At 44.2% G+C, this 14,188-nt stretch overlaps 1 protein-coding gene across 1 annotated transcript in view; it reads left to right on the top strand.

Annotated features, from left to right (window-relative positions):
* The first annotated feature begins 6,161 nt into the window (after positions 1-6,161).
* The window catches only part of PA2G4 (proliferation-associated 2G4), a 30,854-nt gene continuing 22,827 nt past the window's right edge, over positions 6,162-14,188 (top strand). Inside the window, exons 1-2 of the mRNA XM_070740368.1 lie at positions 6,162-6,487; positions 10,651-10,779. Coding sequence (XP_070596469.1) covers positions 6,400-6,487; positions 10,651-10,779 — 217 coding nt within the window. The 5' untranslated portion in view covers positions 6,162-6,399. The remainder of the gene's footprint in view (positions 6,488-10,650; positions 10,780-14,188) is intronic.

Genomic DNA, 14,188 nt, shown 5'->3' with positions numbered 1-14,188 from the left:
TAGGAATCTCCTGGGAGGAAACAAAGCCGGAAAAGGCAGGGAGAAGCCTCCGTGGTGCCTCTCTAGGAATCTCCTGGGTGGAAACAAAGCCGGAAAAGGCAGGGAGAAGCCTCCGTGGTGCCTCTCTAGGAATCTCCTGGGAGGAAACAAAGCCGGAAAAGGCAGGGAGAAGCCTCCGTGGTGCCTCTCTAGGAATCTCCTGGGAGGAAACAAAGCCGGAAAAGGCAGGGAGAAGTCTCTGTGGTGCCTCTCTAGGAATCTCCTGGGAGGAAACAAAGCCGGAAAAGGCAGGGAGAAGCCTCCGTGGTGCCTCTCTAGGAATCTCCTGGGAGGAAACAAAGCCGGAAAAGGCAGGGAGAAGTCTCTGTGGGGCTTCTCTAGGAATCTCCTGGGAGGAAACAAGGCCTTCACCCTCCCTGTGATTTCCCCAATTGCACGCATTATTTGCTTTTACATTGTTTCCTATGGGAAAAATTGCTTCTTCTTACAAACTTTTCTACTTCAGAACATGGTCATGGAACAAATTAAGTTCGTAAATAGAGGAACCACTGTACACACCTACAGCAGCAAGGGAAAGGGCAACACATACCGTTGCTTTTCATACCCTTAACTATGATGCTAACTCTCATTACTCTCGTCTCATTTGTCAATTTGGTTTGTAATTATCCTTATGTGCCCTGCTCAATTAAAATCTGCACTGTTTTAAATAATTATTTTGACATAAAAAGTGGATAAAAGTTTCGTTTGAAGGTGGCATGAAATACAGTCTTTGTTTCCATCTCATGGCTTGAGAATTTAATTCATTAGGCTTCTATGCTGCTCAATCCCATGGGACTCAGCTATCAGAGTTCACAGCTATCTGGATTGGAACTTTTGCTGGGCTTAGCTCAGGCTATTATGAAGTCAGGGAAAGGCCTTCTGGAGCCTTCCTGATGTTTCCTGACCTACCCTCCAACAGGCCCAATAGCAAAGGATTATGAGAACTAGAGTTTACAATATATGGAAGGCATTAGGCTGTCTATCTCTAGCATTGTGTCAGGTATGTAGATTGTTCTGAGTTCGGGTTTTGCCCTGTGTAATGTTTTGCATGTCTATGCGACGTTTCGGCGAAATCACATTCACCATCTTCACCATCTTGTACAACAACACAAAGATTGGAACTTCAGCCTGAAGATGGTGAATGTGATTTCGCCGAAACGTCGCATAGACATGCAAAACATTACACAGGGCAAAACCCGAACTCAGAACAATCTACATACATATACCCGTGAAAATTTACGAAAACAAATATATATATATATATAATTTATAATTTTTATACTAATTTATATTAAATTGATTTTTTTATTACATTTTTTATATCTAGAGTGGTCCTTCATTACCCATCTCTATGCCCACAGTTAACACAACAAGTCTTAACCTGGGCTTTTAAAAAAGTATTCTTCCTAACCTGATGTAGAGATTCCCAGCATAATTTGGGCATTTGAGGAGGTTGTAATAAGGATAATGCTAAATTTCCCCCTCTCCTGATACATCCATCCCTCCCTTTTGTTTTTAAAGCGGTCAAATAAAAGCAAAAGGACGATTGTTTTGCACAACTTCAAGGCAAGCGTATAAGAGAGTTTATGGAATTTTTAATTGAAAGAATCAATAGAATTCTTTATTGCCCAAGTGTGATTGGACATACAAGGAATTGGTCTTGGTGCACATGCTCTCAGTGTACATAAAAGATAGGTTCATCAAAAATCATAAGGTACAACACTTGGTGGTAGTCTGGGTACAAATAAGTCATCAAATCATCCATCCATCCATCCATCCATTTATTTATATATTGTATTTATATGACGCTCACTCCAAAAAAAGACTCAGAGTGGCTAACAACAGTCATAAATGCAACAGCAATAAAATATTGCAATAAAATAAAAAATGCAATGAAAACCATAATATCCTAAAAACCATACATACTGTACTTACAATGAGTCCTAATTCCAAGCCTGCCAGAAAAGCCAGGTCTTGATGGCTTTCATATTGGGAACCAGTCAATATAAATTGTAAGGATGCAAGCAGTGAAGGGCTTTACTCTCCAAAGTAAAGAAGAGTAGGGTCGACAGTAACACAACAAGATGGATTGAAAACTGGCTGACCAATGGGACCCAGCGAGTAGCCCTCAATGGGACTAAGTCCACTTGGAAAGAGGTAGGCAGCGGGGTACCACAGGGATCACTCCTAGGCCCAGTACTCTTTAACATATTTATCAATGACCTAGACGAGGGAATAGAGGGGGAATTAATTAAATTCGCAGATGACACCAAGCTAGCAGGAGTGGCCAACACCCCAGAGGATAGGCACAGGATACAGAAAGATCTAGACAGACTTGTACTGTGGGCCGAAACAAACAAAATGAAGTTCAATGTAGAGAAAAGTAAAATCCTACACCTAGGCAAAAAAAACCCAAAACATGCATACAAATTAGGCGAAACCACACTCACCATAAGTGACTGTGAAAGGGATCTTGGAGTCTTAGTGGATAACCAGCTAAACATGGGCCAGCAATGTGCAGCAGTGGCTAAAAAAGCCAACACAATCCTAAACTGCATTAACAGGGGGATACACTCCAAGACCAGAGAGGTAATAATACCACTCTATAAGGCCCTGGTCAGACCACAGCTGGAGTATTGCATCCAGTTCTGGTCACCACACTTCAAAAGAGATATAGAGACTCTGGAAAGGGTGCAGAAAAGAGCAACTAAAATGATAAGGGGACTAGAGACAAGGCCATACGAGGAAAGGTTGCTGGAATTGGGCATGGATAGTCTAGTAAAAAGAAGGGCTAGGGGGGACATGATAGCTGTATACAGGTACTTAAGGGGTTGCCACGGAGAAGAGGGGGGCACACTATTTTCCAGGGCACCAGAGAGTCGGACGAGGAACAACGGTTGGAAGCTGACCAAGGAAAGATTTAACTTGAAGATAAGGAAGAATTTCCTGACGGTGAGAGCGATCAACCAGTGAAACAACCTGCCAGCGGAGGTTGTGAACTCCCCAACATTGGACATTTTCAAGAGGAGATTGGACTGCCATTTGGCTGGAGTGATGTAGGATTTCCTGCTCAAGCAGGGGGTTGAACTTGATGACCTGTAAAGTCCCTTTCAACTCTAATAATAAATAAATAAGGGCTACACATTTTTTACTACCACACTGTGGCCGTGGCTTATTTTGTGGGTGTGGCTTGCCAGTTATGTGACCAGGTAGGAGTGGCTTGATGGTCATGTGACAGAGTGACTTAAAGGTCATGTGACTGGCTTAAAGGTGGCCAATTTGATGTCACTCACGTCAAGGACTGGTTTAGGGTTGGGGTTCTCCTCGCCTCAAAGAGATACAATTTCCCTCTCTATTTACTATTACTAAACATCCAAAATATACTATTTAATTCTATGTATATATGCCATATGTGTAAAAACATATTATACACAGGCACACAAAAATATACTGTATGTGTATGTACACACAAACACACACAGCTCTTCTAAAATTACAGCGATCCCTCGATTATCGCGAGGGTTACGTTCCAAGACCTCTCGCTATAATCGATTTTCCGCAGTATAGTGGTGCGGAAGTAAAAACACCATCTGCGCATGCGCGCCCTTTTTCCATGGCCGCACATGCGCAGATGGTGGAGCCGGGGAGCGATGAAAGTGCGGAAGCTGACAAAGATTGCTTTGAATGTCGGCTGCCCCCGCCCTCCCAGCGCGTCCGGCGCCCTCGCCGCTACCGCCCGCCCGCCGCTCGCCGCTCGCCCGCCCGCCCGATCCACCCCTCTCACCGGCTTTCGGACACGGGTCCTCCTGCAGCAGCGCTGCCGAGCAGATCAGCTGCTGGGCGGCCGAAGAAACCTTCCCTGGGTCTTCCCCGCCGCCCACGCAAAGGGGAAACCCCGATCTTCGGCTCCTCGCTGCTGCCCGCCCGCTGCCCGCCGCTCAAGAGCAAGAGGGGGAGAGATAGAGAAAGAGAGAGAAGGAAAGAAAGAGATGAGAGAGGGAGGAAGAGAGTGTGAGAGAGGAAGAAGCAAGATAGAGAAAGAGAGAGAAAGAAAGATGAGAAAGGAAGGAAGAGAGTGACGTCATCGGGTGGGAAAAACCGCGGTATAGCAAAAAAACCGTGGAGTATTTTTTAATTAATATTTTTTGAAAAACCGTGGTATAGCGTTTCGCGATAATCGAGATAGCGAAAATCGAGGGATCACTGTATATACATTCAACCTCATTTACTGCAATAGGAAAAATATACCCAGCGCCCAAAAGGAAAAAAAAGAAAAAAAGTTCAAACTTTTTCTACCAATACTGTGTACCTGACCAAAATTTTTCTACCGGTTCTGCGTACCTGACTGTACCTGTAGGAGCCCATCACTGGATTACACAACCAAGAACCAGCATCCCCGGGTTAACTCACAGAGCAAAAGAGCTCCCCAAACAACCTCAGCAACAAAGTGATCAATGCCTGGAATGCACTACCTGACTCTGTGGTTCCTTCCGCAAACCCCAAAAACTTTAACCTTAGACTGTCTACAGTTGGCCACACCAGGCAGGGTTGTTGTTGTTATTGTTATTGTTATTTATTAGATTTGTATGCTGCCCCTCTCCGCAGATTCGGGGCGGCTCAAAGCAGTGATAAAAACAATATATAGTAGCAAATCTAATATTAAAGTTTAAAATAACAATTTTACATTAAAAACCCTAAAAAACCCAGTATATAAAAAAGCATACACACAAACATATCATACATACAGCTACATAGGCAAGGGGGGGATGTCTCAGTTCCCCCATGCCTGACGGCAGAGGTGGGTTTTAAGAAGTTTACGAAAGGCAAGGAGTCTGGGGGCAGTTCTAATCTCTGGGGGGAGCTGGTTCCAGAGGGTCGGGGCCGCCACAGAGAAGGCTCCTCCCCTGGGTCCCCCCAGACAACATTGTTTAGTCGACGGGACCCGGAGAAGGCCAACTCTGTGGGACCTAACCGGCCGCTGGGATTCATGCGGCAGAAGGCGGTCTTGCAAATATCCTGGTCCGGTGCCATGAAGGGCTTTATAGGTCATAACTAGGGTTCCCTCTGGGATCATCACAGGTGCGAAAGTGTCCAATGGGCACGCCCATCAATGCAAGATTTGGCTTCTGCGCATGCGCAGCAAGCAATATTTCACACGAGGATATTCTCATGCATGAGATTTAACCAATTTCTGCACATGTGCAGAAGCAAAACAAATTTGCCAAAATCAGCAAAACTTTGCACATGAGAGTGTCTTTATGTGAGTTTTCACTTGCTGCGCATGTGCAGAAGCCAAATCTCATGCGCTCATGCTTCGGAGCACAGAGATGCATGCGCACCTCAATTTCCACCACCGGAACCCCAATCCCAGCCACACTGGCTGCAATCCATTACTGGACCTCTCCCCATTCCTAAGAGGTCTGTAAGGGACGTGCGTAAGCACACCATCGTGCCTACCGCCCCGTCCTACTGTCCTATTGCCTAATTTACCTGTACTTACCCTGCTAATGTTTATGTTTACACCAACACCCACTACCTTGTACATGCTTGACAAAGATAGATAGATAGATAGATGATAGATAGATAGATAGATAGATAGATGATAGATAGATAGATAGATAGATAGATAGATAGATAGATAGATAGATAGATAGATAAGCAAACAAGCTCCATGGGAAAGCAGCGGCCAGTTGCCAAAATAAAGAGAAAATCGGGCAACCAGAATGCACTACTTCTCTCTGTGGTTTCTTCCCCAAACCCCAAAAACTTTCTTAGATTGTCAACAATCTACCTTTCTCTGTTTCTAAGAGGTCTGTAAGGGGCGTGCATAAGCACACCATCTGTGCCTACCGCCCCTGTCCTACTGTCCTATTGTCCTCTTTTTATCATTACTTTCTACTTATGTTTATGCAAATTACTACTATCCTATACACGTTTGACAAATAAATAAAACAAATTAAAAATAAATGCCAGAGAACCAAGGGAAAGAGCACGCCTGCAAATCTCATCTCCGGCCATTAGGAGGCGCTAGTTCAGAAGGAAAACAATAACAACCGAGGCGGGCTCGTATTTCCCGTCGTGCTTCGCCAACTTGCTTCGGCCCTCGGCCCGACGGGAACTGTAGTTCTTGGCCGCCGAGAAAGAGCGGACACGCTTCCCAGCGTGCCTCGCGCAAAGCCCGCGCGCTCGCTCCCTTCCAGCCTGTCTCGCGTTCCGTCTCGGTGAGGCGGTATCGGCGGCGTCGGCGAGCGCGGCAGCCACCACCACCACCGTCCCCCGCCCCTCTTCCTCCTCCTGCGCGGAGCGTGGCGAGGGCAAAGGCTCGAGGCGAGCGAGGCGGCGGCGCGGCTCGGTCCGACCATGTCGGGCGAGGAAGAAGCGGCCGAGCTGACGATCGCGGAAGACGTGGTGGTGAACAAGTACAAGATGGGGGGAGAGATCGCCAACCGTGAGTCTCCGGCCCGGCGTGGCGGGGAGGCTGGGACGGAGGTGGAACGTGGAAGGGCGTCCCCGGGCTGTCACGGGGGAGCGCAGGAACCCCGGCGGGACGGATGGCGGGTGGACGGAGGAGGGGGGGGGGTGACAAGGGGAGGCGGAGTGGAGGGAGATCGCGGGAATCCCGGAGGCGTCTCTCTTGCCCGGCGGGACGGCAGTAATCGGGTGCAAGTCGGGCTGCTGGAAAGAACCGACTTGCTGGGTCGGTGTGTGTGTGTGTGTGTAGACCCTTTTTTGTAGCTGTCCCATCCGGGACGAGGGTGGGACAATCGCCCTTGGGGCGATCTTCCAGGAGAGTCCAGCTGCCCGTGATCCTCGATCTCTCTCCTGTGTACTTTTTAAATCTCTCTCTTTCTATATATGTGTGTGTGTTTGTGTGTATAAGGGTATGGGTAGCTGATGAGAGCAAAACAACTTGAAATAAGTCTCCCTTTTCATTATCAGCAAAAATATGTTACACTCACCTATACACATCTATGTGTGTGTGTGTGTGTAAGGATATGGGTAGCTGATGGGAGCAAAATAGCTTGAAATAGATCTATAAGTCTCCCTTTTCATTATCAGCAAAAATATGTTACACACACATATACACATCTATATATGTGTGTGTATGTGTAAGGATATGGGTAGCTGATAGCTTGAAATAGATCTATACTGGTTTCCCTTCCTTTTCATTATCAGCACAAATATGTTACACACACACACACACATATATATATATACAAATATATATTTCCCCATCTTTATGTTCTTTTTTTATGTCTCCAACTTCAGTTCCCCCCCCCCCCATTTAAAAAAAATCCTAGAAGGGAAATATAGTTTTAGTTGAATTAATCCCCCTTTGCTTGGATGGGGGGGCAGAGGACAAGGAGTGGGACTTTCTCGCTTGTTAACCTCCAACTCCTTGCAATACAGTACTTTACTGGTTGTTGTTTTTTAAAGCCTTTTATTAGGTGATTGGGTTCTTTGGAAGGGTGGGCAGGAGGAATCCCCGATTTCATGCCCACCCCTTCACCCCGCACCATGGGGGGGGGTGCTGAATGGAGACGCCGTCCTCCTCCCGAGAATTGCAACCAGGCACATGGTCTGGGACTTGCCATGTGCTGCTACTGCTGCTGGCGCTCGCTCGCTCTCTTCCGACGTCCTGGCGGCCTCCCAGGTTTTTTCCCCTCCCCCCCCCTTTTGTTTAAGGAAGAATGTCCTATTTGGATCAGATCACCTTAAAACGCACCGCATTCGAGGAAGCTGATCCTTTAGGCCGGCGCGGGCGATTGGCGAAGGGAAGTCTTTTATTACAGCTCAGCCATAACTTGTGGCCTCTGGTTGGGGGGGGGGGGGAGAGGAGGAGAGATGGAGGCAAACCAAGCATATGTATATATAGCACACTTGACTCTCTCTCTTGCTCCCCTCCAATCAGCCCTGGTGGATTTTATAGTGCCAACAAATAGGCAGGGACAGATTGAGTAATCAAATACCTGGCTTGCTTCATTAGAGCAGTGTTTCCCAACCTTGGCAACTTGAAGATATTTGGACTTCAACTCCCAGAATTCCCCAGCCAGGAATTCTGGGAGTTGAAGTCCAAATATCTTCGAGTTACCAAGGTTGGGAAACACTGCATTAGAGATACATCCGGCTTACGTTTTTGTTTTTTGTTTTTAAAAAAAGTGGTGGGTTTTTTTGGCTCCAGCTTTGGACTTTGTCCGCTTTGAGATAAGCGCTTGGTGCAGATGTGCCATAGCAAAAAAATGTTAGTGGGAAACATTTCAGAATCCAAAGAAAGGATGGAAAGGCTTAGTTGCAGATGTTAAAGCTTTACATTTGTTTGCCCAGTTAAAAGACATACATACACACACAGAGAGAAATCTTATTTCTCAATAATCATTTTTCCTGGAGGTGGGGGTTATTTATTTATTTATTTATTTATTTATTTATTTTTGTATGCCGCTCCTCTCCGAGGACTCGGGCGATTCACAGCATGTACAAAAACAGAACAAATAATATGAATCCAATGAATAATACATTAAAACAATCATTAAAATTCTAATTAAAACAATCATTAAAATTCTAACTAAAACAATCATTCAACAATCATACTGAAAACATTCATTGGTCAGGAGGGAAGATCTAAAAACCCCAAGCCTGGTGGCAAAGATGAGTTTTTAAACTCTTTGGAAGACGATGAGGGTGGGGGCAATGGGAATCTCGGGGGGGGGGGGTTTGGAGCTGATTCCAGAGGGCTCCCCCCCCCCCGAAGGCTCTTCCCCTAGGTCCCGCCAGCCAACATTGTTTGGTCGACGGGACCCTTTCCTTTGCCTTTTCAGCAGGCATGTTGGGAGTGGCATAAAATACACATCCTAACTTAACTGAAGAATGAAATTATTTATGCAGCCAACTGAGATCACCTAAGTTGTTTTGAATTGTGTGTTAACGTATATTTAGGTGATTATACTTAACCTAAAATAATTTGGAGGATCACGAAAAATTAACCTGTCTGGCATTGGTTTTTAGTACCAAATATAAAATGTACTGACAGATGTGTTCAGTTCTGAAACTCTGGCGTTTTGCATAAATTAACCACGTGTCCTTATTGCTAGATGTTGTTGAAGCCTTTATTTAATAGAGGTCTTATTTTAATGGAAATAAGCACCCAAGAATTAACTAACCTGCAAAAAATAAATTACTTGCCTACTGGGAGAGACTGGTGGAAAATAGAGAGCTGTTCTTTGCTGGGTTTAGAAGAAGGGATTTTCCTCTGGTAGGCAGTCTATTGGGTTTTTTATAATTGGGCCTGTATGGAATTTCATGCACTAATCTTCCTGCAGCTCCTGAGAACCTATGTAGCTACTAAGATGCTTCTTAAATTCACAGAACTACAAAGGCTCTCAAAACTCTGTGAGTTTAAATTGGGTAGGGAGTTTCTTGAGGGCAGAAAGATGCCAGACTGGAAAAACTACCATAATGGGATAGAGTGAGTTCTTAAAAGATTTCACCACCCTATGCAAGTTTTTACAGTGCTTTGACATAGTTCGGTTCTCTTAATTCAGTGCATACTAATTTGTATAAAGGCAGAATTTGATACATTTTGAAAGGTCAGTTGATGAGGACGTACCGTTTAATCTGGATTCAAATGTTAAAATCATATTTATTTATTTATTCAATTTTTATGCCGCCCTTCTCCTTAGACTCAGGGCGGCTTACAACATGTTAGCAATAGCACTTCTTAACAGAGCCAGCATATTGTCCCCACAATCTGGGTCCTCATTTTAGCAACCTCGGAAGGATGGAAGGCTGAGTTAACCTTGAGCCGGTGATGAGATTTGAACCGCTGACCTTCAGATCTGCAGTCAGCTTCAGTGGCCTGCAGTACAGCACTCTACCTGCTGCGCCACCCCGGCTCAGTTTTTTACATATTATGCAATCTTATTGTACAGTCTTGGTGGCATTGTATAGTTTGTGGCTTTCAATGTGCCCTGGGACTGCTGTTACCAGAATTCTGTTGGAATTACAGTGCATTTCAGAATAGCATTATGCTGCATTTTTTGAAGTGACAGAACGTTTCTGACATAACCCATATAAAGTTACTTATTGAACAGAATGCTCAAAGTTGGGAAACTATATTTTTCTCAAGTGAAAGAAAGTAAGGGAAAATCATGGCCACAGAGTTGCATTGTAAGGATAAATAATCTGTAAATAAAAATAACTCACTGGCCAAAGATGGGCCAGTTTGCTATTTGCTGAATACAATCAGAGAGGGCTATTATAATTTTCAGAAAGACAACATGGGTTTTCTTTGTCTTTTTCAATTGTATCCTAATCAGCTCAAATTTGGGCTAAAGGAAGTTCTACTGATGTCAGTGGCACATTTTGAAAATAGAATCTATGCTTAAATGTTAATTAAAATGATGTATTGAACATATGGACCAGTATCCTTCAACTAGAAGGGGGGGGAAGGGTTTTCTTTCGAGCAGACTGTTTGCTGATAATGAGATGGATGAAAAAATTAAACAGCTACTGCAGATATACCTGGTGGCATCTTCCCCCAAATTTTGTGTATCAAAATTCTGTGAAATTTCAATATCGGTTAACATTGATGTTTATTTTTCTGTTGAACTGCAGGTGTCTTGCGCACGGTGGTAGAGGCAGCTAAATCTGGAGTGTCCGTCCTCAGCTTATGTGAGAAAGGAGATGTCATGATCATGGAAGAAACTGGCAAAATCTTCAAGAAAGAGAAAGATATAAAGAAAGGTATTACACAGCTGCAGTTGTTCCCTATTTAAATTGTGTGATTTTGTGCATTAAAGTATGTAGAGGTGTTGATATAGGAATTATTGGAATATAGCCAAAATATTTACTGTTACCAGCAAAGCCCACCCAGTTTTCCATCTCTTAACTTTCTTTGTGGGATTTGTACTAGTTACTAGGCTGTAGAATTGAAGGGTAAAATGTGATGTGGAGCAATGCATGCAGCCCCTTTCCTTATATTTGCATAGCTGCCTTCTACAGCTGATGTGCTGTGCCCAGAAAAAGGACACATTTGGCTTAAAGTAGAAGTGTGCACGAAAAGAATAATTTGGGGGGGGGGGGCTGGTTGTATCAAACTGGAAACAAATTACAAATCACTTCAAATGGGGCACAGTTCAGAAAAACAAAACATTGAACACTTCAATTGTTGCAAGTGTTGTCTCAAACAAAATGTGGAGGGATCCTACAATAATTTTAGGAGAGAAGTAAAGTATCGTTCCTTTCCCTCCTTCAAAACAAAAGAGGTTATTTTTTCCAAATGGCTGCTCTTGCCATCTGTCCAGCTGCTTCTTCAGTGGTCCCAGTAGATCCCAGAGTAACAGATCTAATTGATCGACCTTCCTTGATCTTCCTGACTTTCTTTTCCATCCTACTTTTCCGCATTTGCCACCTCTGATGGCCTCATGGTGAAAGTGGGGGTTTCTGTACTATGTATGGCTCTCCTTGATGTTTCAATGACCAACTGATCTCTCTTTATTCACCTTTCACGACTTGCCATATTATTGTCACAGGTGCATTTTGTTGTAAAGGAAATCTCTCCACTTTGGCTTTTAAATCCCCCCCTAGCAACATCACTCCTTAAAATAGGCAAATCAAGTGTCTGGAGCAAAAGAACCTTACAAGTCAATACATATGAAACAGATCATGGCAGACCACTTTACTCTAGTGGTTCCTTGTACAATACAGTAATTTGATTCTTTTTTGTGTCTGTGTGCACATCCCTGGTTTACACAATTCCCAGCAGTTATTGTGTATACTCTCTTGTGTGCTCCAAATCTCATTTTGGTTTTCAGATCCATAGTTTTGCACAGCCCTGGTTGTTTTGTAAGTTTGTTAAGTCACAACTTCTGGGAAGCTATGTCTGTCATGCTGGGGAAAGCATCACCTAAATACTACTCATGTAGAAACCTGTGATATCTGGTTAACTGAAACAGTGAATTAAAGTTTTGTTTGTTCTGTCCTAGTGGGTCATTTAATGCTGTGAGCAGCTAGCTTATCAATTTCCCCACTTCCTTTTCTTGAATTCATGTATTTTGAAGCGTCGCAGAACTTCTCAAGTGTTTGTTTATTTGCTTATTCCCTGGGCTCATAGGCAGCTCTGAGCTGCATACATTATTTTATTCAGTAATTGGATAAAACATGTAATCTAAAATACCCCAGAGACTAATAGCACGACTTACATCTAGATATTGCTAGTCAAGGGGAAGAAGATACAGCATATCATAGTGGTGGTGAAAATATGGCACACGTGCCACTGGTGGTATGCAGAGCCATATTTGAGGGCACGTGAGGCGTTGGCCTATGTCAGCTCCAGCATGTATGTGCGCGCTGGCCAGCTGATTTTTAGCTTCTGTTCGGCTGTTTTAGCTCTTCCCAGGCTAAAACAGCCATTGGACTGTTTTTCGCCTTCCCCAGACTTCAGGAGACTTTCCTAAAGCCCGGGGATGGTAAAAAACAGCCCAATGGCCCAACTGGAAGTTCGGAAACAACTTCCAGTTGGGCCGTTTTTCACCGTCCTCCAGGCTTCATGAGTCCGGAGACTTCAGTGAGGCCTTTGCACATGCGCGGGGGACAGTGCATGTACAGACAGCATGGGGGTTATGCACATGCGCAGGGGGAGGGTGTGGGTGCGAGTGTGCTAGCGCCATTGCACACCCTTTTGGCACGCGAACCAAAAGTTTGCCATCACTGGTACAGTATATTGAAAGACAAAGACATAATGAAAAAACCTACGGGTTTTTTATTTTTGTTTTTTGACAACTCAGGATCGTGGCCACTGATCTAATTTTGGGGGAAATGCCATCAATAATAATAATAATAACAACAACAACAACATCCACCAATAATAATAATAATAATAATAATAATAATAATAATAATAATAATAATAATTTATTAGACTTGTATGCTGCCCCTCCGAAGACTTGGGGCGGCTCACAACAACAATAAAACAATACAGATACAAATACAATAATTAAAAATGTAACTAAAACCCATTATCTTAAAAACAATCGATACTACACAATCATAACCACTCATAACTTTAATGGTCAGAGATTAGTAATTAGTCATTCATTAGTTGCCCCATGCCTGGTGAAATAGATAGGTCTTTAAGCTCTTGCAAAAGGCGAGGAGTGGGGGAGCAGTTCAAATCTTCAGGGGGAGTTGATTCCAGAGAGCCTGGGCTGCCACAGAGAAGGCTCTTCCCCTGGGTCCCACCAGATGACATTATCTGGTCGACGGGACCTGGAGAAGGTCAACTCTGTGGGACCTATTCGGCCGCTGGGATTTATGCGGTAGACATTAAAGACAGACATTGGTCAGAAATTTCCCAAAGATTTGCAACTTCTTCCTGGAAGGGATCTTCCAAATCTTGGTGGAAGGGCAGAGACCAGTGGAAGTTGACAGTCCTGGAGATACCCAGATCTTAAGGCATGAAGGGCTTTAAAGGTGATAATCAACATCTTGAACTACACTCACATATGAAAACCAAACCCCATCAATGTTCTTGGGGATTTTAAAGTAACATAAATGTCAGTCTTAGAGGCAAAGACTGTAAGCCTATTTAAAGATTAATAATATTATCTGGTCTATGTGTTAGAAAGTAATCGGAAATGGGGTTCTTAATTTAAGTGAGTATCTTGAATGACTTTTCTTTGGTTCCATATTCTGATGTTTCAAACCAGTACACACTTGGAAGACCACTCTATTGAACAAAACATGGTTTGTTTCATCTGAGCGTGCAATAGAATTACAGCAGTACAGTGATCCCTCGATTTTCGCGATCTCGTTCTTTGCGAAACGCTATATCGTGATTTTTCCACCCGATGACGTCACTCTTCCTTCCTTTCTCATCTTTCTTTCTCTCTCTCTTTCTCTATCTTGCTTCTTCCTCTCTCACACTCTCTTCCTCCCTCTCTCATCTCTTTCTTTCCTTCTCTCTCTTTCTCTATCTCTCCCCCTCTTGCTGGCGGGCGGCGGGCGGGCGAGCGAGGGCATCAGCGAGGAGCCGGGCTTTCCCCTTTGCGTGGGCGGCGGGGAAACCCCGATCTTTGTCTGCTCGCTGCTGCAGCAGCAGCAGCGAGCAGACGAAGATCGGGGTTTCCCCGCCGCCCACGCAAAGGGGAAAGCC

The sequence above is a fragment of the Erythrolamprus reginae genome, chromosome 2 (genome assembly GCF_031021105.1).
Source record: "Erythrolamprus reginae isolate rEryReg1 chromosome 2, rEryReg1.hap1, whole genome shotgun sequence".
Classification (NCBI taxonomy): Eukaryota; Metazoa; Chordata; class Lepidosauria; order Squamata; family Dipsadidae; genus Erythrolamprus; species Erythrolamprus reginae.
This window is presented reverse-complemented; position numbering and strand designations above follow the sequence as displayed.